At 40.6% G+C, this 22300-nt stretch overlaps 1 protein-coding gene across 1 annotated transcript in view; it reads right to left on the reverse strand.

Moving 5' to 3' along the window:
• LOC111962581 (low-density lipoprotein receptor class A domain-containing protein 3) overlaps nucleotides 1-22068 on the reverse strand; it is a 168419-nt gene extending 146351 nt beyond the window's left edge. The window contains exon 1 of the mRNA XM_023985744.2: nucleotides 21740-22068. Within this exon, the coding sequence (XP_023841512.1) occupies nucleotides 21740-21794 (55 nt within the window). The 5' untranslated portion in view covers nucleotides 21795-22068. The remainder of the gene's footprint in view (nucleotides 1-21739) is intronic.
• Between the last annotated feature and the right edge of the window lie 232 nt (nucleotides 22069-22300).

A 22300-nucleotide genomic window follows, 5' to 3' on the forward strand; every position in this document is an offset into this window, starting at 1 on the left:
GCGCTCTAGACCTCCAGTGCGCCTCCACAGTCGAGTGCGTCCTGTGCCTCCTCCCCGCACTAGCCCTGAGGTGCATGTCATCAGCCCGGTGCCACCTGTACCGGTCCCACGCATCAGGCCTCCAGTGCGCCTCTACAGTCRAGAACGTCCTGTGCTTGGTCCATTCCTTATGACAAACGTGACACCAGCTTGCTTAATCCTAGCTTTACCTCCCCACTGTGAGAGTGGCTACATTAAGCAGATCGACAGAAACCCTCCTCTCCTCCCTCCCAGCAGCATCTGGTTGACCCTGAAGGTCAGAGACAAGGTCATGGCAGGAACCACTTTCAAGGACAATCCCTCAGTGGACATAAACATAACAGTTTCAGATAATTAGTTATTAAAGAGGAACTTGCAATACAATAAACAAAGCAAGGCCACCTGTTCTGGCGATATGATGCACTCTTAATACACTTGTTAATTATCTCTCCACGGAATGATGCTTACGAAAGAGGAACTAACCTATCTAAGCTTTTTGTCTCAATCACCATTGTGGGACTCAGAGTTAGATCTGATGTCCACAGCCAGAACCCATAAATCTTCCCTCCCTACTGTGCCTCCAGTCATCCTGAACATTTCCTGCTCTCCTCCTCTCCGTTTAGTCTGCCCTTCATATCAGTATTCAGGAAGAAAGCAGAGACAAGTGTTTTGGAGGTCTGCTGGAGGGTAACGTACGGAGACATGAAGGAGCGTGCACATGTGTGGCAGCTCCACCTCATTTCTTTTCACTACTTCCCCCCGCACCATATGTGATAATGTTTGTGTGTGACGACAGTGACGACACTGTACCAAATAAAAACAAATGAACCACTCCAAAACAGCTACCACACGTTTTTTCCCCCCTGTCGGTCGGTCGCTGTCTGTCTGGTGAGTTTGATGTTTGATTGGGTTTGGTTGAGGACCAGGAAGTGCTGAAGCTCTGATAATCTGTTGTGCAGATCTGGGGTTTTCTGCGCTCACAGGAAGAAAAAAAACGAAACTAAYTGGAATTAAAAWTGATCCCATGTCGGTCAATTAGTTGTTTATAAACAAAAAATAAACAACATTTCGGTTAAATGCCCAGCACTACTTAATAGACTTCTTATGGGATAGGGGGCAGCATTTTCACGTTTGGATGAAAAGCGTGCCCAGAGTAAACGGCCTGCTACTCAGCCCCAGTTGCTAATATATGCATAGTATTAGTAGATTTGGATAGAGAACACTCTGACGTTTCTAAAACTGTTTGAATGATGTCTGTGAGTATAACAAAACMCATATGGCAGGCGAAAACCTGAGAAAAATCCAACCAGGAAGTGGGAAATCTGAGGTTTGTAGTTTTTCAAAGCTTGAACTAACGAATACACAGAGTCTATGGGGTCATTTTGCACTTACTAAGGCTTCCACTAGATGTCAACCATCTTTAGAAACTTATTTGAGGCTTCTACTGTAAAGGAGGAGCTCATACGTGCTCTTTGAGTCAGTGGTCTGGCAGAGTTCCACAAACTCTGACGCTCGTTCATGTGAGAAGTAGCTCTCGTTCCATGGCTTTTCTACAGACAAAGGAATTCTCCGGTTGGGACATTATTGAACATTTCTGATAAAAACATCCTAAAGATTGATTCCATACATCGTTTGATATGTTTCTACGACCAGTAATATAACTTTTTGGAATTTTCGTCTGACATTTCCGCTGGACTTGCCCGCGCCTCGAGAGTTTCGATTTGTTTACTAAACGCGCTAACAAAAGGAGGTGTTTGGACATAAATATGAACTTAATCGAACAAATCAAACATTTATTGTGGAACTGGGATTCCTGGGAGTGCATTCTYAWGAAGATCATCAAAGGCAAGTGAATATTTATAATGCTATTTCTGACTGTTGACTGCACAATATGGCGGATATTTCTTTGGCTGTTTTTGCTCTGTGCGACGTACTCAGATGATGCTTTTTACGTTAAGTCTTTTCGAAATCTGACACAGTGGTTGCATTAAGGAGAAGTTTATCTAAAGTTCCATGTTTAATACTTGTATCTTTTATCAATGTTTATTATGAGTATTTCTGTAAATTAATGTGGCTCTCTGCAAAATCACTGCATGTTTTGGAACTACTGAACATAACACGCCAATGTAAAATGAGATTTTTGGATATAAATATTCACTTTATCGAACAAAACATACATGTATTGTGTAACATGAAGTCCTATGAGGGTCATCTGATGAAGKGCATCAAAGGTTAGTGATTAATTTGATCTATATTTCTGCTTTTTGTGACAACTCTCTTTGGCAGGAAAAATTGCTGTGTTTTTCTGTGACTTGGTGGTGACATAATCGTTTGTAGAGCTTTCGCTYTAAAGCCTTTTTGAAATCAGACACTGTGGCTGGATCAACGGGAATTTTATCTTTAAAATGGTGCCTAATACTTGTATGTTTCAGAAATATGATTTATGAGATTTCTGTTGATTGAATTTGGCGCCCTGCAAAATCATTGGCTGTTGCGGAACCCCGTTAGAGGAACCCCGTTCTCAGACAGGTTAATAGAGGGCAGGCAGGTCAGGCCAGAGTTTGGCCATTACTGAGGCTGTATTAATCTGCAGGAGAGGAGAGGAAGTGATGTCGGAGATGGTAATTGAGTTAGTCTCTGCAGCCCTTGTCTAATGAGAAGCTACAGGCTGGAATTGTGACTCATTTCTTCTGCTCCGGATAATGTGTCAGACTATCAGAGAGACTTGCCCTCCTCCAGCTCAGCTAATGACTACATAGGCCTAATGAAGGATTGGTGGGATTTCTCTGACTGAATTTGGAGCTCAGTATTATTACACTCCGAGGTTGTTCTCCACCTATTTTTGAAGTTAATTTACTAGATTGTTGCTTGAATTGAATTCCGAGGCTGATGGTAAGTGTTTTAATGATGTTCAGAAATGCTTGTCATGGTGCCACATTTGATCAATACTTCAGGTATGACTAGCTAAGTAACAGGAGAGAGAGTGATATCACTATGTTATTAGCCTGTCTGGTCTCCTATTTGTAAGAAGCATTTCAAGGTCCTGGAGTGGCCTAGCCAGTCTCCAGATCTCAACCCCATAGAAAATCTTTGGAGGGAGTTGAAAGTCCATGTTGCCCATCAACAGCCCCAAAACATCACTGCTCTAGAGGAGATCTGCATGGAGGAATGGGCCAAAATACCAGCAACAGTGTGTGAAAACCTTGTGAAGACTTACAGAAAACGTTTGACCTCTGTCATTGCCAACAAAGGGTATATAACAAAGTATTGAGATAAACTTTTGTTATTGACCAAATACTTATTTTCCACCATAATTTGCAAATAAATTCATTAAAACTCCTACAATGTGATTTTCTGGATTTCTTTTCCTCATTTTGTCTGTCATAGTTGAAGTGTACCTATGATGAAAATTACAGGCCTCTCTCATCTTTTTAAGTGGGAGAACTTGCACAATTGGTGGCTGACTAAATACTTTTTTGCCCCACTGTATATTGCATTTCAATGTATTTCGGAAAATCGGTGACGGAATTTCTTCAATTAAATTGGCTACAATGGGAAATCATAATACTCAGTTGGGTTCACACGTTTGGACAGCACAGTACAGTAAAGAAAAGTAAAGTATATTTCAGTACAGTAGAGTACCTTAGAGTTGAGTACACTAAAATGTACTGTATTATACTTTACTCAATGGTTCTGTGCTGTACTCTACTGAGCTCTACTTTGAWTTCCAAATTTGTGAAACATAGGAAGTCTATGATTGGTTCAGATTTGGTACAGTTCAAACAAAAAAAAATGTATACTGTTTGGGGGCAGAGCTCATTAAAATAATAGCCAGAATGTAGAATAATATTGACTGTTACAGGCTTTGGTTTTTCCATTTATGTTTTGAGGTTGGACTTTAGCACGTACAGCTCGTTAGTACGTAGGGCGCACCGATTGGTGTCACTTCATTAATAATGTGTTATGTGTTACACCTGTGCTGGTTGCCATCTTGTTAGTGGGAAGGTGTTTCACCTGCGCTGGCCCAGTGCTCCAGTTGTTTTGATAGATGCGGACGATTAACACCTTTAATTGGTGGGCCCTATTTAGATTTTTAGACAAATGATCCTTTATCTGATTTTGTTTTGCTCCACCTTTTTTGGTTTGCTTCCCGTCTTTAAGTTTGGTGTGGTTTTTCTTTTGTTTGGTGGGTGCTCAATGTGGGTGTCTTTGGTTCCAGTTGTTGTTGTTAGTCAACTTTCAGTAGACACTCCATGAGTGGCTTTCAGAACCCCTCCTAAAACACCACCTGTTTTGGTTGTTGTCAGTGACTTTGTTAGTTCCCTCTTCTGTTTGAGRGACATTTGGCTTTTCTTTCTGGGGAACGTAAGTGAAGTTATTAATTAAACTTTGGATGGTGTATAAATACACCCAGTCATTACAAAGATACATTCGTCCTTTCGAACTCAGTTGCCAGAGAGGAAGGAAACTGCTGAAGGATTTCACCATGAGGACAATGGTGACTTTTAAACCGTTGCAGAGTTGAAAGGCTGTGATAGGAGAAAACTGATGGCTCAACAACATTGTCGTTACTCCACAATACTAACCTAAATGAGTGAAAAGGAAGCCTGTACAGAATAAAAATATGCCAAATCATGCATCCTTTTTGCAATAATGCACTAAAGAAACTGCAAAGAATTTGTTAAATAAATAAAATGTATGTCCTGAGGTCAAAGCACTATGTTTGGGGCATATCCAACACATAACTGAGTACCACTCTTCATATTTTCAAGCATGGTGGTGGCTGCATCATGTTATGGGTATGCTTGTCATCGGCAAGGACAAGATTTTGGGGGGATAAAACGAAACGGAATAGAGCTAAGCACAAGCTAAATCTTAGAGGAAAACCTGGTTTCCAACAGACACTGGGAGACATATACCTTTCAGCGGGACAATAACCTAAAACACAAGGATAAATATACAATGGCGTTGCTTACCAAGATGACATTGAGACATTGAATGTTCCTGAGTGGCCTAGTTACATTTTTGACTTAAATTGGCTTGAAAATCTATGCACAATGTGCTCCTCCTCTCTCTTCTGCCTGAATTTTCCTCTCCTCAATATAATTGTTCAGACAGGCAAATATTATTGCTTTCCTGCCTTACTTGACATATTCCATCAACCATTACACACCAGGGAGAACAGCCAGGCTCTGGTATAATCCTCTGAGCTGATCTGGGCTTAATGAGAGGGATTTTCAGGTAGCAATAATGAGATATTCAATATCAATATCATGGGGTCTTAAGTCAAATCTTTTAAATGAACTGTGACAAAGTGGTAATTATTTATAGTCTGCCAAATTGAGATTGATCTTATTTGTTCATTTATGCGTAATGGCTTTTGCGTTGCGAGATTTTCATCTGTGATTGGAGTTTCACCCCAGAGGTTGTTGAATGAGATGTGTATCCATGTGCATGAGCACTAAATAAAAGGTGGAGATAATTCCACTGGCAGCCTCAGCTGAATGCCAATATGCTGCGAGTCCATGAGTCCATCATTCTGTCAGTCACTAGTTTCTATAATAATTTGTTACTCTTGCAATTATGTTTACATGATGAACCACAGAGATAAACATATGCAATGGTTTTGGTTTAGTATTAATTTGAATATTTATCCAAAGGAATGTGGTCTTCTCTGTGGAGGGATGACTGAGAAAAGGCAGAAACATAGCAGCATGTCAAATTGTGTGTCAAATTAAATGACATTTAAAAATGAAGGCATACAGTGCCTTCAGAAAGTATTCACACTCCTTGACGTTTGTGTAACAAAGAGGGATTAAAATGGGTTTGTCATGTTTGGTCAATGATCTACTGTACACTGTACAGGGTGTGACCATTGAAAAAGTTGAGGAGGCTAAACTCCTAGTATAACATTGGATGGTCAATTATCCTGGGCAAGTCATATTGACAAAGTTTTGTGAAGATGGGGAGAGGTTTGTCTGTTTAAAAAGATGGCCTGCGTTTTTTGACATGCTCAGGCTCTGGTCTTGTCCCATCTTGATTACTGTCTGGTAATATGGTCAAGTGCATTAAAGAAAGACCTAGCAAAGCTGCAGCTGGCTTACCACAATAGCCAAACACAAGCCCGACCCCATTTTCATGTCAACATGTTCCCACTGCATAGGTAAGTCTATGCACAAAACTGACCAAAATAAAGATATAATTAGTCACTATAAACCATACACAACGGAACTTCTATCCATGAATGACAGTTTCTATGTATGAATGTTTATAAACAATTACATTATAATTTGTTTGCTGGTTTTTTGCCCGATCCTTCTACTCTTTGCGCTAATAAATGGCATTGTTGTGTTTGGTTTGTTTTTTTGATTGCTTTATATAGATTATGGTGCTAAGTTTGGTTGTGGTGTGGAGGGTGTGAAATATGATTATTTTGGCTGTGGTTCTCAGAGAAATGGTTGCATATTTGGTATTAAATAGTTTTATATTGCTCTAGGTTACCATCTCTGTAAAATATCACATATTAGCATCCAGAATAATTACAGGATTGCTAACCTGTTGAATATTCACCTAACACTATTGCTCATGATATATATATCAATATAATTTAGTTTGAAAAATACATGGTTATTAGTACATTGCAGTAATTTATAGAAGAGATAATAATTTCAATCTCGCTGGTAATCCAGCCAAGTAATTTTCAGATTCTTTTAGAGAATTGTTATTCACAGCTGAAATAACACAAGAACAATTACCATTCATAGTAGCTTAACCCACAATAGCCAAACACACAAATGCATTTATTAGCAGCAAAAGGTAGCGATCGCAAAAACCAGCAAAAGATATAAAATTAATCACTAACTGTAGTAACCTGGTATATTTATGTTTACCAATAGATGGCAGTATGACTCAAGCGGGGGGTTTGCTTCCCGCTATCCGTAGCTATTTCCTATGTCTGCCTATATAACTATGATTAAGAAAGCTTCAGGTAGTTTAAGCCAGGTGCATAAGATAATGTAAATCTAAGTTACAATTAAATACTAAACCGTACGTAAGTCTCATGAGTCGTAATTCTAAGAAGCCTTTAAGGATACTACACTAACCTTGACCAACTTCATCAGATGACAGTCTTATAACATCAGGTTATACAATACACTTATGTTTTGTTCGAAAATMTGCATATTTAGAGCTGCAAACCGTGGTTATACATTGTGAATATGTAGCATCGATTCACCAAATTGTCCGGAGCTAGTTTGGACACTCACCTAATCTGACCAAAGAACTCATCATAAACTTTACTAAAAAATACACGTTGGACAGCAAATGAAAGATACACTAGTTCTTAATGCAACCGCCGTGTTAGATTTTTTATGTAAATGTGATATTTCAGATTTATTTGATAAATTAGCAAGAATTTCTAAAAAACTGTTTATGCTTTATCATTATGGGCTATTGTGTGTAGATCGTTTGTTTTCCCTCAATTTCATCCATTTTAGAATAAGGCTGTAATGTAACAAAATGTGGAAAAAGTCAAGGGGTCTGAATACTAACTGTATTCTGTTTCAGACTGTTTCAAAATGTAGGTAACCTCTCTCAATAAGATTTAGTACAGACCAGGTCTGACACGAAATGTGGAAATAGTAGCCTACTTTGACAACAATTCAGTGAATGCAACAAGTATTAGATGGAGACAGATAAAGAGAGAAGATTCAAAACAAAACACAATAAAAGATGTGTAGGATGAATTCATATTTCACACATTCACCTTAGTGTTTGCATTTGCTGTAGCCTACAACATGTCATGGAYCTTCTGGAAGCACGGCCCCATCCTGCAAAGTGGCACAGAACACTTAGAACACCCAAAGGAGGTTTCTTCACATCTACCACTCTTTGCTCTGCGTCACCCACTTTCAAATGAGTTACAACTTGGGCCACGCCCTGGTGCCACACTCTTGACCCCCTTATTCCTGCCACTGTAGCCATATCACAAAGTGACTGCACAAGCTACATTTTGAATGCCTTCAGGGACCAGCACCTGCAGTTTCTGAGAAGGGCCTTTGCAGGGTCCCCCACACAATGTACACATTTATGATGGCAATGCTGAGCATCCTCCAAAACACATACTTACACCATTTTCTACCTGTGCGTCCAGCATTGTAATAGCTCCACAGCTGGTCAAGATGGTCAAGCTCTGGAACAGATATAAGTTCCTACCACTTTTAAAAACAACTKCAAAACCTTTACGCCCAGGATGTGTGGTACAAGGGTAAAAGGGGGGACATGGCAGACACACACCATGTAAACATAGGCTCCCCTCCACTCCTCCTTCATCGCTCCATATCTCTATCCCTCCAATKATCTCTAACTCCTCTTCATCCCTGCCTTTTGCAGCTGAGCCCTGACTCTCCACATCACTTACTTTGCTTTCACTAACCTAGAGGAACAGAGTAACAGTGGGAGAGGAGCAACAAGTAGGATACAATTGTGGTCTCCTCTCATCTCTCTCCAACTCTTGCTTTTTTTGCCTGACAGACTCAGCTTGCCAATGTTAGCTGATTAGTTATGAAGCTGGGACAGTTTCAAAATTAATTGCATCAGTAGGAACAGGACAAAACAAGCAACTGTTATCTGGTTATTAAAACAAATATCCAACTTCTCATATGAGCGCCACTGAACTGGCATCTAAAATCAAATCAAATGTTTTGTCACATTCGCCGAATACAACAGGTGCTTACTTACAAGCCCTTAACCAACAATGCAGTTCAAGAAATAGTTCAAGAAAATATTATATAAACTAAGGTAAAACGTTTAATAAAAATTAGCACAAGATGACAATAATTGTATTTCTTTATTTTTCACTTTAGTTTATTTGGTAAATATTTTCTTAACTCTTGGTTAAGGACGTGTAAGTAAGCATTTCACGGTAAGGTCTACACTTGTTGTAGTCGGCGCATGTGACAAATAAAGTTTGATTTGACAAAACAAACAACTAGTTAGCAGACTATATACAGCAAAACACTGCAACTGTTTCCATGAGATAGTGAGCAATCATTTGAGCCCCACTGCTGATGTGCTCGCCTGGACCAACCAAGTAATCATGACATGACAGGATTTGCTAATCTGAGAGTTATTCCCCAAGTTTCACAACACCAAACATGTATTTACTTATTACACTCACCTCGACATCATCACTTTTCAAAGTGCAATGACGTGTCCGTATCACCAACCAACATAGATACAACCTCTTTCACAGTGAAAAGTCGTGGCCGCTGCAGCCATTTTGCAGCCATTTTGAGTAATGAAAAAAAACTACATTAAYGTCAAATGACAACATACCGTATTTCCGTTTTCTGGTTGGCAGCCACGCAAATACTACAACAGGATGTTAGCAAGTTAATTTTGCGATATTGACACATTATTGTTAGATAAACAAGGCCGTTCATGTTTCAATTACTAAGGGTTTCAACGGCCGCAATGGGTTCTAAACAGTTAATTACACTTTGTATTGTGTATCACACCCAGTCACAACAAAGATACAGGGGTCCTTCCTAACTCAGTTGCCGGAGAGGAAGGAAATTGCTCAGGGAATAGTGATTTTACAGTTACAGAGTTTAATGTCTGTGATAGGAGAAAACTGAACATGTATCAACAGCATTGCATTTACTCCACAATACTAACCTAAATAACAGAGTGAAAAGAAGGAAGGTGGTACAGAATAAAATTATTCCAAAACATGCYWCTCTGAGTACCACTCTTTATATTTTCAAGCATGGTGGGTATGCTTGTCATCTAGTGAGTTTTTTAGGATAAAAAATGTATGGAATACAGCTAAGCACAGGCAAAATCCTAGAAGAAAACCTGTTTCAGTCTTCTTCTCAACAGACACAAGGAGACAAATTCACCTTTCAGCAGGACAATAACCTAAAACATAATGCCAAATCTACACTGAAGTTGCTTCTCAAGACGACATTGAATGTTCCTGAGCGGCCTAGTTACACTTTTTACTTAAATTGGCTATCTAGCAATGATCAACAACCAACTTGACAGTGCTTAAATATATTTTTTAAGAATGAGCAAATATTGTACAATCAAGATGTGCAAGCTCTTAGAGACTTACCCCAAAAAACTCACAGCTGTAAACACTGCCAAAGGTGATTCTAACATTTATTGTCTCAGGGGGGTGAATACTTATCTAAATCAACATATGTTAGTGTTTAATCTTTCATAAATGTTAGATTTTTTTCCCATTTTGACAGAGTATTTTGTGTACAGTCATMGCCAAAGGGTTTGAGAATGACACAAATATTAATTTTCACAAAGTCTGCTGCCTCAGTTTGTATGATGGCAATTTGCATATACTCCAGAATGTTATGAAGAGTGATCAGATGAATTGCAATTAATTGCAAAGTTTGCCATTTGCCATGAAAATGAACTGAATCACAAAAAAACATGTCCACTGCCTTGAGTGTTGACGAGGACAAGGCTGGAGATCACTCTGTCATGCTGATTGAGTTCGAAWAACAGACTGGAAGCTTCAAAAAGAGGGTGGTGCTTGGAATCATTGTTCTTCCTCTGTCAACCATGGTTACCTGAAAGGAAACACGTGCCGTCATCATTGCTTTGCACAAAAAAGGGCTTCACAGGCAAGGATATTGCTGCCAGTAAGATTGCATCTAAATCAACTATTTYTCAGATCATCAAGAACTTCAAGGAGAGCTTCAGGGTGCCCAAGAAAGTCCAGCAAGAGTCAGGACCGTCTCCTAAAGTTGATTCAGCTGCAGGATCGGGGCACCACCAGTACAGAGCTTGCTCAGGAATGGCTGCAGGCAGGTGTGTGTGCATCTGCACGCACAGTGAGGTGAAGACTTTTGGAGGATGGCCTGGTGTCAAGAAGGGCAGCAGAGAAGRCACTTCTCTCCAGGAAAAACATCAGGGACAGACTGATATTCTGCAAAAGGTACAGGAATGGGACTGCTGAGGACTGGGGTAAAGTCATTTTCTCTGATGAAACCCCTTTCCGATTGTTTGGGGCATCCGGAAAAAAGCTTGTCCAGAGAAGACAAGTTGAGCACTACCATCAGTCCTGTGTCATGCCAACAGTAAAGCATCCTGAGACCATTTATATGTGGGGTTGCTTCTCAGCCAGGGGAGTGGGCTCGCTCACAATTTTGCCTAAGAACACAGCCATGAATAAAGAATGGTACACATCCCCCGAAAGCAACTTCTCCCAACCATCCAGGAACAGTTTGGTGATGAACAATGCCTTTTCCAGCATGATGGAGCACCTTGCCATAAGGCAAAAGTGATAACTAAGTGGCTCGGGGAACAAAACATCGATATTTTGGGTCCATGGCCAAGAAACTCCCCAGACCTTAATCCCATTGAGAACTTGTGGTAAATCCTCAAGAGGCAGGTGGACAAACAAAACCCCACAAATTCTGACAAACTACAAGCATTGATTATGCAAGAATGGGCTGCCATCAGTCAGGATGTGGRCCAGAAGTTAATTGACAGCATGCCAGGGTGGATTGCAGAGGTCTTGGAAAAGAAGGGTCAACACTGCAAATATTGACTCTTTGCATCAACTTCATGTAATTGTCAATAAAAGCCTTTGACACGTATGAAATGCTTGTAATTATACTTCAGTATTCCATAGTAACTCTCTGACAAAAATATCTAAAGACACTGAGGCAGCAGACTTCGTGAAAATTTATATTTGTGTCATTCTCAAAACTTTTCAAAACTTCTCAAAACTTTTGGCCAAACTTTTGGCCACGACTGTATGTACAACTCCAGTTGTACAACTCGAATGTCAAGAGCCGTGCGTCCTCTGAAACACAACCCAACCAAGCCGCACTGTTTCTTGACACAATGCCCACTTTACCCGGAAGCCAGCCACACCAATGTGTCGGAGGAAACACCGTACACCCGGCGACAGTGTCAGCGTGCACTGCGCCCGGCCCGCCACAGGAGTCACTAGTACGCGATGGGACAAGGACATACCTGCCGGCAAAACCCTCCCCTAACCCGGGCGACGCTGGGCTAATTGTGCACCGCCACATGGGTCTCTCGGTCGTGGCCGGCTGCGACAGAGCCTGGACTCGAACCCAGAATCTCTAGTGGCAGAGCTAGCGCTGCGATGCAGTGCCTTAGACCACTGAGACAGAGCCTGGACTCGAACCCAGAATCTCTAGTGGCAGAGCTAGCACTGCGATGCAGTGCCTTAGACCACTGAGACAGAGCCTGGACTCGAACCCAGGATCTCTAGTGGCAGAGCTAGCGCTGCGATGCAGTGCCTTAGACCACTGAGACAGAGCCTGGACTCGAACCCAGGATCTCTAGTGGCAGAGCTAGCACTGTGATGCAGTGCCTTAGACCACTGAGCCACTCGGGAGGCTGAGACATCTCAATTCTGAGTTGGAGTTTCAAATTTTAAAACATTTCGTTCCATGAGTAAATACTTTATTCAGTGATGAGTGGGACCTGGAGTTTATCCCTGTTCAAACAATGAGTTTATTTCAGAATAAGCCAAGATGTGTAGAATATATACAGTATAGAGTTCAGCGCTCCACTGCAACCGCATTCATATAGCCATTAATATATTTCTACAAACCACCCATACACTTTGCCAATACATCCATACTAAAATACAGTGTAGCCCATACACTATGATAACATTTAGTAGATGCTCTCATCCAGAGTGACCTTCACTCAGCACCTTAGTACACAATCAATGTTACATAACAGATAGTACACAAGAGCAAATAATAAATCCTGTAAGCCAAATGATCCAGTCTCCCTCCCTCCCTCCCTGGACGAGATCCGTGTCTCTGTTGACCTTAGAAGATCTTTGTTTGTTTGGATTGACAAAGGGATGCTGGGATTGCGGTCAAAAATATCCTGTCGGTGTCCCTGGTGCCACGCTGTGTGACACAACACAGCAAATGACTCCTGATCGCAAGGACAGCAGGGGACCCAGCTGTCTGGAAGGCAGAAGTCAATCACCCTCTCAGGCAAGAGGGGTACAACACAGGGCCATGCTAATGGCCTTTTCGTACATACAACACGAACAACAAGAGAGAACAGAAGAAAACAGAGAGATGGAGAGATGAGGTGTGTGTAGGCGTCACAAACAATCTGAAAGTTTATTTGGTTCTTCATGGGAGATACCAAGTCATATCCACTGCCGCCCCCCAGRCAGCATGAGGGGAATGGAATCTCCAACCTCATCAGGCTTCCTTGTTTCCGTGGCGATGGTGGGATAATGGGTCGTCAGGAGACAGCACTGCAGTGACATGAAACACTGCCATGTACTCACTCAACACGGCGCAGTCATTTCATTCTAAAAGACTGCATTCAGATAAATAAAAGCAGCCCTGCTGCTACTCCTTGGCTTTGGCTCAAGTGTGTGTGTACCAGTGAATTAGTGCAAAACAGACAAAAATACAGTCAGACCTAGCTCACAGAATAAGTCCTACATCTCATATTACAGTTTGGAAGTTGAATTTGTGAGAGGCCATTACAATGAAGAGTAGAAGTGACTGCAGCAATATTATAAAGTCCAAGGGGAAGAGTATACAGCACATTCTAGGCCAGACCATGGTGAGCCATAGGATTAACAAGTCATACTTTATGAATAGCCATTAATCAAATATTTCACCAGGGCTACACACTCTCGTCCACCGAAGTTAGCGGTACAATGTCTTTGAACTTCGAAAAGTATGTCAGAAAAGATTCTAAGCTATCAATGAATAAAACCCACTCCAACCAGTCTAGGGTTTGATCTTGTCTCCAGGTAAGTAGATATGATCAATAGAAGACAACTAAGCCTTTCATGGAATAGCATAGAACTTTAGATCGATCAGCAATCCATTTCTAATGAGTTCTCTGAACATCAGTTGTTGTTTTTTTACCTCTCCGTGTTGCTTTCCTCTCTTCTTCTGTTTCCGCTCCGATCAATACATCTCCAGATAGATCAGCTCCATGAAACATGAAGCAGCATGATTAATAGATCACTGAGAAGAGCCCAGGTTGGATGGAAGGAGCATCTCAGGTAGAGACAGACASAATCACATCAACTATTTATTTATCCCATCCAAATGAAACAAAAATTAGACCGAACGAATAGCAAACAACTGGTCTGATGCATCCCACTGCATGTAMTATTTTATTTCAGGAGTTCAATAATTGCCGATAGAGGATTTGTCTGCGCAGTGCAGAGAAAATCCCAGATCTGCTGCAACGACTGAATTCTGTCTGTAGTGGTCTGGTCCAGCGCAGGTCTTTAACAGGCATACAGGTTCAAATCACAGCACTGGTATTGGGTTTAGAGTGTGGTGCTGTGCTGGGGAAACGTGTCATGTGGCTTTGTTTAACAACTCTGGGATCTGGAACCACCTCTCTCAAAACACAAGGCAGGCCTAATCCAAGCGACACAATAGGACTATGATTGGAAGCATATCAAATGGCGTAAAACACACACACACACACACACACACACACCGTACAGACATACAGTCACAGACATTTGCCTGACACGCGGACGGACACACACTAGAGATGTGCATGGTTATTAGAATATTTGAATGGACATGAGTATTTGAATACTTGTAAGAGCATTCATTTTTGCAACAACAAAAAAAAAACAGCCTATTTTAACACTGAAAGGGCTTTTTCTAAATTAAATTTAAATATCCATGTGATATACCATGACAATCAAAATGATTAATTATTCAATGTAGTCTTTACCATAAAAAGACCCGTAGCCTTCACCTGTGTAGCTTGTTGTTTACCGTTGGCCAATCAAAGTGGAAAAGAGGTTATTCAAAGTTAGCGAAATGAGAAGGAGTAGTCTACAAGGACGAACCAACGGTAGGCTGTTTCATCTGAATGGGGTTGTAGGCTACAAGGACGAACCAACGGGTAGGCTGTTTCATCTGAATGGGGTTGGTAGGCTACAAGGACGAACCAACGGGTAGGTTTTCACTGAATGGGGTTGTAGGCTACAAGGACGAACCAACGGGTAGGCTGTTTCATCTGAATGGGGTTGTAGGCTACAAGGACGAACCAACGGGTTGGCTGTTTCATCTGAATGGGGTTGTAGGCTACAAGACGAACCAACGGGTGGCTGTTTCATCTGAATGGGGTTGGGGAGAAAGCGCAGCATGTAGCCTATAGCTAGCAAGCTTAGCTAGCTAGGTTCCCTAGGCTACTCCAGTCAAGAGAGGGCACTGTTATATGGATGATTAAATAACATTAAGGCTGCCACATGTTTTTCGCATTTCAGGATACGACAAAAATCATGTACTATTTGAATAGTGAAATTATTTTGAACCCCCATAACTAACATACACACACACTAGGACTGCACGAAGGGGCATTCTTTTGTTACAAATATGCGTTTGCGATTTGACTTGTGATATTGATCAAAATACTTGGGTGAACTGTTGGAATCATTCAAATTTAATGATTTATATTAAGAAGCAAAGTGAAAAGCAGCATCATTCTTGTTGTAACAATCTGTTGACTGCATTTGACCTAACATAACAGCATGAAACTTATATTGAATCTAATAATAAAGAGGAGGAACTGTACTGCTTGATTGACCCAGGGCGGGGGGGGGCAGCCGCAAGAGGAGAGTGAGAGAGACAAAACAAAAAACAGATGTTGCACGTGGCTTAGTGGCGTTTCGAAAATAGTGCATGTGATATCCATATTGTACGTCAAGATTTCGATATGAATTAGATTAATTGTGCCGCCCTAACTAACGCATGCGCACACACACATACAGAGGGCTAGCCACTAACCCCCCTTCCCCTGATAACAGGAAAAGCCAGGAGCAAAATATGAACCAAAACAATACACAACAGGGTTCTGCTCCTTGACTGAGTGTCACCAAGTGAGAAATTACTGTGCCATCCGARGGTGCTTATGTATGAAAACATCGGACCACCTGTCTCCTGCGGTGTGAGGTAGTACTGGGACTGTAATGGAACACATTCATCTTGATTAAGGAGATTTCGGAACATGCTTCTGTCAGTTTGCTCACATTGCCATTGCTGATGATCCATCTTTGGCTCGCTGCGTTACAGTAGTAAATACAATAAGAAGTGAGGATGGCAGATATAGAGGATAGTCATACAGTACTAAATAGTATCTACCCTCTTKTAGAGAGAAGTGATAGCTGGTGTGTTTGTCAGGTTGAGAGTACAGTATCAGGCCATGAGGCATCAGCAAGCCAATAAGGTGTGACAGATGTGGTATGCCAACACTATCGCCTGATCATACATTCATATTGACAAGCGAGACATGGGGAACACCCTTATTRCATACAGCACAGATTACTAATAAAAGCTTGGCCTTTGTCACTTCACACACACACACAGAGTAATTCCAACTATATTCCAACCAGGTCTGTTGTGATTGATAGGGTTCATTATAACAAGAATACTTTACTGTCCAAACTGGCAGAACACATACAGGGTGCCAGAGAACAGATTCACAGGGGAYGGGAGATTACAAACAGACAGGGGGTCCATTTTGGAAAGATATATTTACAATACATGCAGGTTTAATTGGCTCTGTGTGTGTGTGGGTGGTGTTAGGTCTGGGTGACAATGATTGGTCAGACCAAAGTGGGTTGGTCACATAGTGGAAGTCTAAAGTTTGACAGCCTTCTCTAAATTCACTACAACCTCAGGCACTAACGTTCATAACTATAACATGTTTAACGCCTGTGTCTTACAGTGGCTTCAGAAAGTATTCATACCCATTGACTTATTCCACATTTTATTGGTTTACAGCCTGAATTCAAAATGGATTAAATTGTAGATTTTCCTCACCTATCTACACACAATAGCCCTTAAATGAAAAAAGTGAAAACATGTTTTTATATTGTTTTGCAAATTTATAGAAATGAAATACAGAAATGTCTAATTTACTAAAGTATTCACACCCCTGAGTCAATACTTTATATAAGCACCTTTGGCAGTGATTACAGCTATGAGTCTTTATGGGTAAGAGCTTTCCACACCTGGATTGTGCAACATTTGCCCAATATTATTTTTTTAATTCTTCAAGCTCTGCCAAATCGATTGTTGACAATGGCTAGATAACCATTTTCAGGTCTTGCCATAGAGTTTCAAGTAGATTTAAGTCAAAACTGAGCATTCACTGTCTTCTTGGTAAGCAATTCCAGTGTAGATTTGGCCTTGTGTTTTAGGTTATTGTCCTGCTGAATGCTGAATTACATTTCCCAGTGTCTGTTGGAAAGGTTTTCCTATAAGATTTTGCTTGTGCTTAGCTCCATTCTGTTTTATTATCCTGAAAAACTCCCCCGTCCATAACGTTTACAAGCATACCCATAACATGATGCAGCCACCACTATGAGTGGTACTCAGTAATGTGTTGCATTGGATTTGCTCCAAACATAACACTTTGTATTCAAGACAAAACTTTAAATTGCTTTGCCACATTTTTGCAGTATTACTTTAGTGCCTTATTGCTAACAGGATGCTTGTTTTGGAATATTTTTATTCTACACAGGCTTCCTTCTTTACACTCTGTCAATTAGGTTAGTATTGTGGAGTAAGTACAATGTTGTTGATCCATCCTCAGTTTTCTCCTATCAAAGKCATTAAACTCTGTGACTGTTTTAAAGTCACCATTGGCCTCATGGTGAAATCTCTGAGTGGTTTCCTGCTTCTCCGGCAACTGTGTTAGGAAAGACGCATGCATCTTTGTGGTGACTGGGTTTATTGACACACCATCCAAAGTGTAATTAATAACTTCACCATGCTCAAAGGAATATTCAATGTCAGCTTTTTTTAATCTGTACCCATCTACAAATAGGTGCCATTCTTTGCGAGGAATTGGAAAACCTCCCTGGTCTGTGGTTGAATCTGCTCGACTGAGGGACCTTACAGATAGTTGTATGTGTGAGGTACAGAGATGAGTTAGTCATTCAAAAAAATAATGTTAAACACTATTATTGCACACAGAGTGAGTCCATGCAACTTATTATGTGACTTGTTAAGCACATTTTTACACCTGAATTTATTTAGGCTTGCCATAAAAGGGGTTGAATACTTACTGAKTCAAGAAATGTAAGCTTGTCATTTGAACTTTATTTCCCGAATACAAAGTTGTATGTTTTTGGGCAAATCCAACACATCACTGAGTTCCAATCTTCATATTTCCAAGCATGGTGGTGGCTGCATCATGTTATGGGTATGCTTGTCATCAGCAAGGACAAGGGAGTTTTGMTTTGAATTTAAAAAAAAMAATGTACTAATATTGTACAATCCAGGTGTGCAAAGCTCTTAGAGACTTACTCATAAAGACTCACAGCTGTAATCGCTACCAATTGTGATTCTAACATGTATCGACTTAGGGGTGTGAATACTTATGTAAATCAATGTATTTCTGTACTTCGTGTTCAATAAATTTGGCAACATTTCTTGTCATTATGGGGTATTGTGTGTAGACGGGAGCAAAAAAYWGTCKTCCTTTTTCAATTCAGGCTGTAACACAACAAAATGTGGTATAAGTCAAGGGGTATGAAAACTTTCTGAAGGCACTGTATGCATACATTTATGACACTGTAAATTAAAAATCAGCCACTCTATTCCCAACTAAAGTAATCAACAAACTGTTCTGCAATACTGAGACTAAGACACTGTGACTTGTCCCAAATTGCACAAGTGCCAAACCAATGAGAAATGAATTAGAGATAGAGAGGAAGACATCAAGACAATGGCGTCAGCTAAAAAAACAAACAAACTTTCACCCATTCCAGAATGTATAATGATTAACAGAATATCAGCTGGTTTGGATTTAGATGTCAGAACTAAATCTGTTTTAGAGCACAAACGACCAGTGAAAATATTTAAAAATTCTATTTAAACTGTGTATATCTTACAAACTGACAGGTGGTATAGGCTACACAGCTGAATTATTTGGGTCTACAATTCTGTGGGCAACTCAACTCTGTACCCCGATGTCGCCTTAGAATCTGAAACATGTGTTTTAACAATAATGAGGCATTTTCTATTGAACTCCCATTGCCTTCACAGAGTGGCTGCAGATGTTTTGSACAACAAATCAATTCTCGATGGTCTGTCTTTATTCAAACTGTGTAGGGTGTTCATAGGTCTATGTATATCAACTGGCTAATAGTCATCATACTAGTATGCCTACACTGGACTTCATTAAYAAAAAATCAAGCAGCCCTTTTGTTTAGCTACACGTTAAAACAATGTTTTTACTAGTGTTTCTGTGTAGTTACTCCTCTCAATAGGTCTCTGATGAGAATAGGCTAATTTCAAGAATTCTAAATTCCATCCATGAGTAGGCCCACAACTTTCATATTGAAAGCAGAGCAAAACCTGTCCTGGTACTGTAATACAATCAGACATGGGTTCAAAAACTATTTCAAATATCTCAATTACTTTCACAAAAGTTTGGACAACTACTCATTAAAGGGTTTTTCTTTATGTTTAAAAATGTTCTACATTGTAGAATAGTGAAGACATCAGAGGTATGAAATAAGAATCATGGAATCATGTAGTAACCAAAAAAAAGTGTTAAACAAATCAAAATATATTTGAGATTTGAGATTCTTCAAAGTASCCACCCTTTGCTTTGATGACAGCTTTGCYCACTCTTGACATTCTCTCAACCAGCTTCAGGAGGTAGTCAAATGGAATGTGTTTCAATTAACAGGTGTGCCTTGTTAAAAGATAAGTTGTGGAATTTCTTTCCTTCTTAACGCGTTTGAGCCAATCAGTTGTGTTGTGACAAGGTAGGGGTGGTATACAGAAGATAATATATACTATGGCAAGAACAGTTCAAATAAGCAAAGAGAAACGACAGTCCATCATTACTTTACGGCATGAAGGTCWGTCAATCCGGGAACATTTCAAGAACTTTWAAAAAGTTTCTTCAAGTGCAGTCGCAAAAACCATCAAGCGCTATTATAAAGCTGTCTCATGAGGACCGCTACAGGAAAGGAAGCCCCAGAGTTACCTCTGCTGCAGAGGATAAGTTCATTAGAGTTACCAGCCTCAGAAATTGCAGCCCAAATAAATGCTTCACAGAGTTCAAGTAACAGACACATCTCAACATCAACTGTTCAGATGATACTGTGTGAATCAGGGCTTCATGGTCAAATTGCTGCAAAGACCACTACTAAAGGACACCAATAAGAAAAGGAAACTTGCTTGGGACAAGAAACATGAGCAATGGAAAATAGACCGGTGGAAATCTGTCCTTCGTCTGATGAGTCCAAATTTTTGATTTTTGGTTCCAACTGCTGTGTCTTTGTGAGACGCAGAGTAGGTGAACGGATGATCATCACATGTGTAGTCCCCACCGTGAAGCATGGAGGTGGTGTGATGGTGCTTTTCTGGTGACACTGTATGTGATTTATTTAGACCGACATGGCTACCACAGCATTCTACAGCGATACGCCAGGCCATCTGGTTTGTGCTTAGTGGGACTATCATTTTGTTTTTCAACAGGACAATGACCCAAAACACCTCCAGGCTGTSTAAAGGCTATTTGACCAAGAAGGACAGTGATGGAATGCTGCATCAGATGACCAGGCCTCCACAATCCCCTGACCTCAACCCAATTGAGATGGTTTGGGATGAGTTGGACCGCAGATTGAAGGAAAAGCAGCCAACAAGTGCTCAGCACATGTGGAAACTCCTTCAAGACTGTTGGAAAAGCATTACAGGTGAAGCTGGTTGAGAGAATGGTTAGTACATTATTCCATATGTGCTATTTCATAGGTTTGATGTCTTCACTATTATTCAACAATGTAGAAAATATAAAAAATAAACTTGAATGAGTAGGTGTGTCCAAACTTGACTGGTACTGTACATTCAAAGTAAGTATTCAGATAGGCCTATCTTTTATTTGAAAAATAAACCAAGTAGTTTAATATTTTAATGTATTTATAAATAGACTTTSAACGTTTTTGAAGGACTCAAATACACCGACTCAAATACACTCCCATGCATTTAACCCAGGTATTTGAAATAAGTATTTTAACACTGTCAAATAGAACTTGGCAGACTATTTGGTTTTTACAAATAKACATTCAAATACTCGATTAAAAGTACTTGTTTAGGGCTGTGTATTTGAAAATACTTATAAAATAAAGTTRCAATACCAGATAGTCAAATACATGTATATGAAACCAGGCCTGCATACAATCCCATGTCTGCTGCTAGAAGTATAAATTGAGGCAGAAGAGGCTAGACATCCCTACAGCTTCTCAGGGTCCCAGCTGCCATGGCACAAATTGACTTGTCAACAACCCTCGTCATAACTTGCCTACATCCTCTCCCTCTACTTCAACTCTAAACAGCCTCCACACCTCAATAAAAGAACGGGAATTTTATAATTGCCCGCTGCTATTGGGTTTGCAAAAGCAAAACAACGGTACGTACAGTATCCAAGCTAAATCGACGTCGCAGCCTATGATGGTGCTCATACTTTGCCCCAACTCTGTTTGAAGTTAGCGGTGGCTACACTGTAAGGTTGTGACAACGATATCGTGGACACAAAAGTAAAGAATAGGCTACATCGTAATTGTTACTTGTTGCGAAAGCACGCTTGTTTTTTCTGATCTCCCAGAGCAGTCACGGCGGCACTGTTTGAAGCGCCAACTGAAGTGAAAGCTTGAACACTGAAAGCTAGTAGTTTTGAAACTTACCAACCAAGCTTGAGCCCGTCCCTGAACCAAGCAAGAGGTACCAGATCCACATCATATGGTATTTTTCAGTCTGCTTTTATCCACCTCGCCGTGGCCAACAATCTGGGCAATATAAAACGTATTTGGTTCGCTCCGATCTTCACTTTTCTGGGTGTTTTATCCTTTTTTTTTCTCTCTTCGGGCCAAAGTTCTAAAATCGCTTGCGTAAAGAGGTGGATTATCGCTGGGACAAACGTCGGGAATAAGGGCTAGAGAGGAGGATGGCGGTGGCAGGGGAGTTGGAGTGAGTGGGGATCGGGTTAGCGCTGTGAGAGAGAGGCGGAGACTTGTGGRTGCTACAGAAGACTAGAGGTCGGTTGGGAGTAGGACCATGTGCAGCATGATATAGCCAGGCCAATYTTTATTCAAAAAGTTTGGCACATCCTATTCTATTCAGCATTAGTTATTCCTCCTTTATACGTACTTTATTGGCTTGTGAGAGGAAATCTCTGTTGACTTTACCTGGGAAAAGCCATGTCGCATGTGTGCACTCAGTGAGAAGTTTGAATAAGCTACAGCGCC

The sequence above is a fragment of the Salvelinus sp. IW2-2015 genome, linkage group LG4q.1:29 (genome assembly GCF_002910315.2).
Source record: "Salvelinus sp. IW2-2015 linkage group LG4q.1:29, ASM291031v2, whole genome shotgun sequence".
NCBI lineage: Eukaryota > Metazoa > Chordata > Actinopteri > Salmoniformes > Salmonidae > Salvelinus > Salvelinus sp. IW2-2015.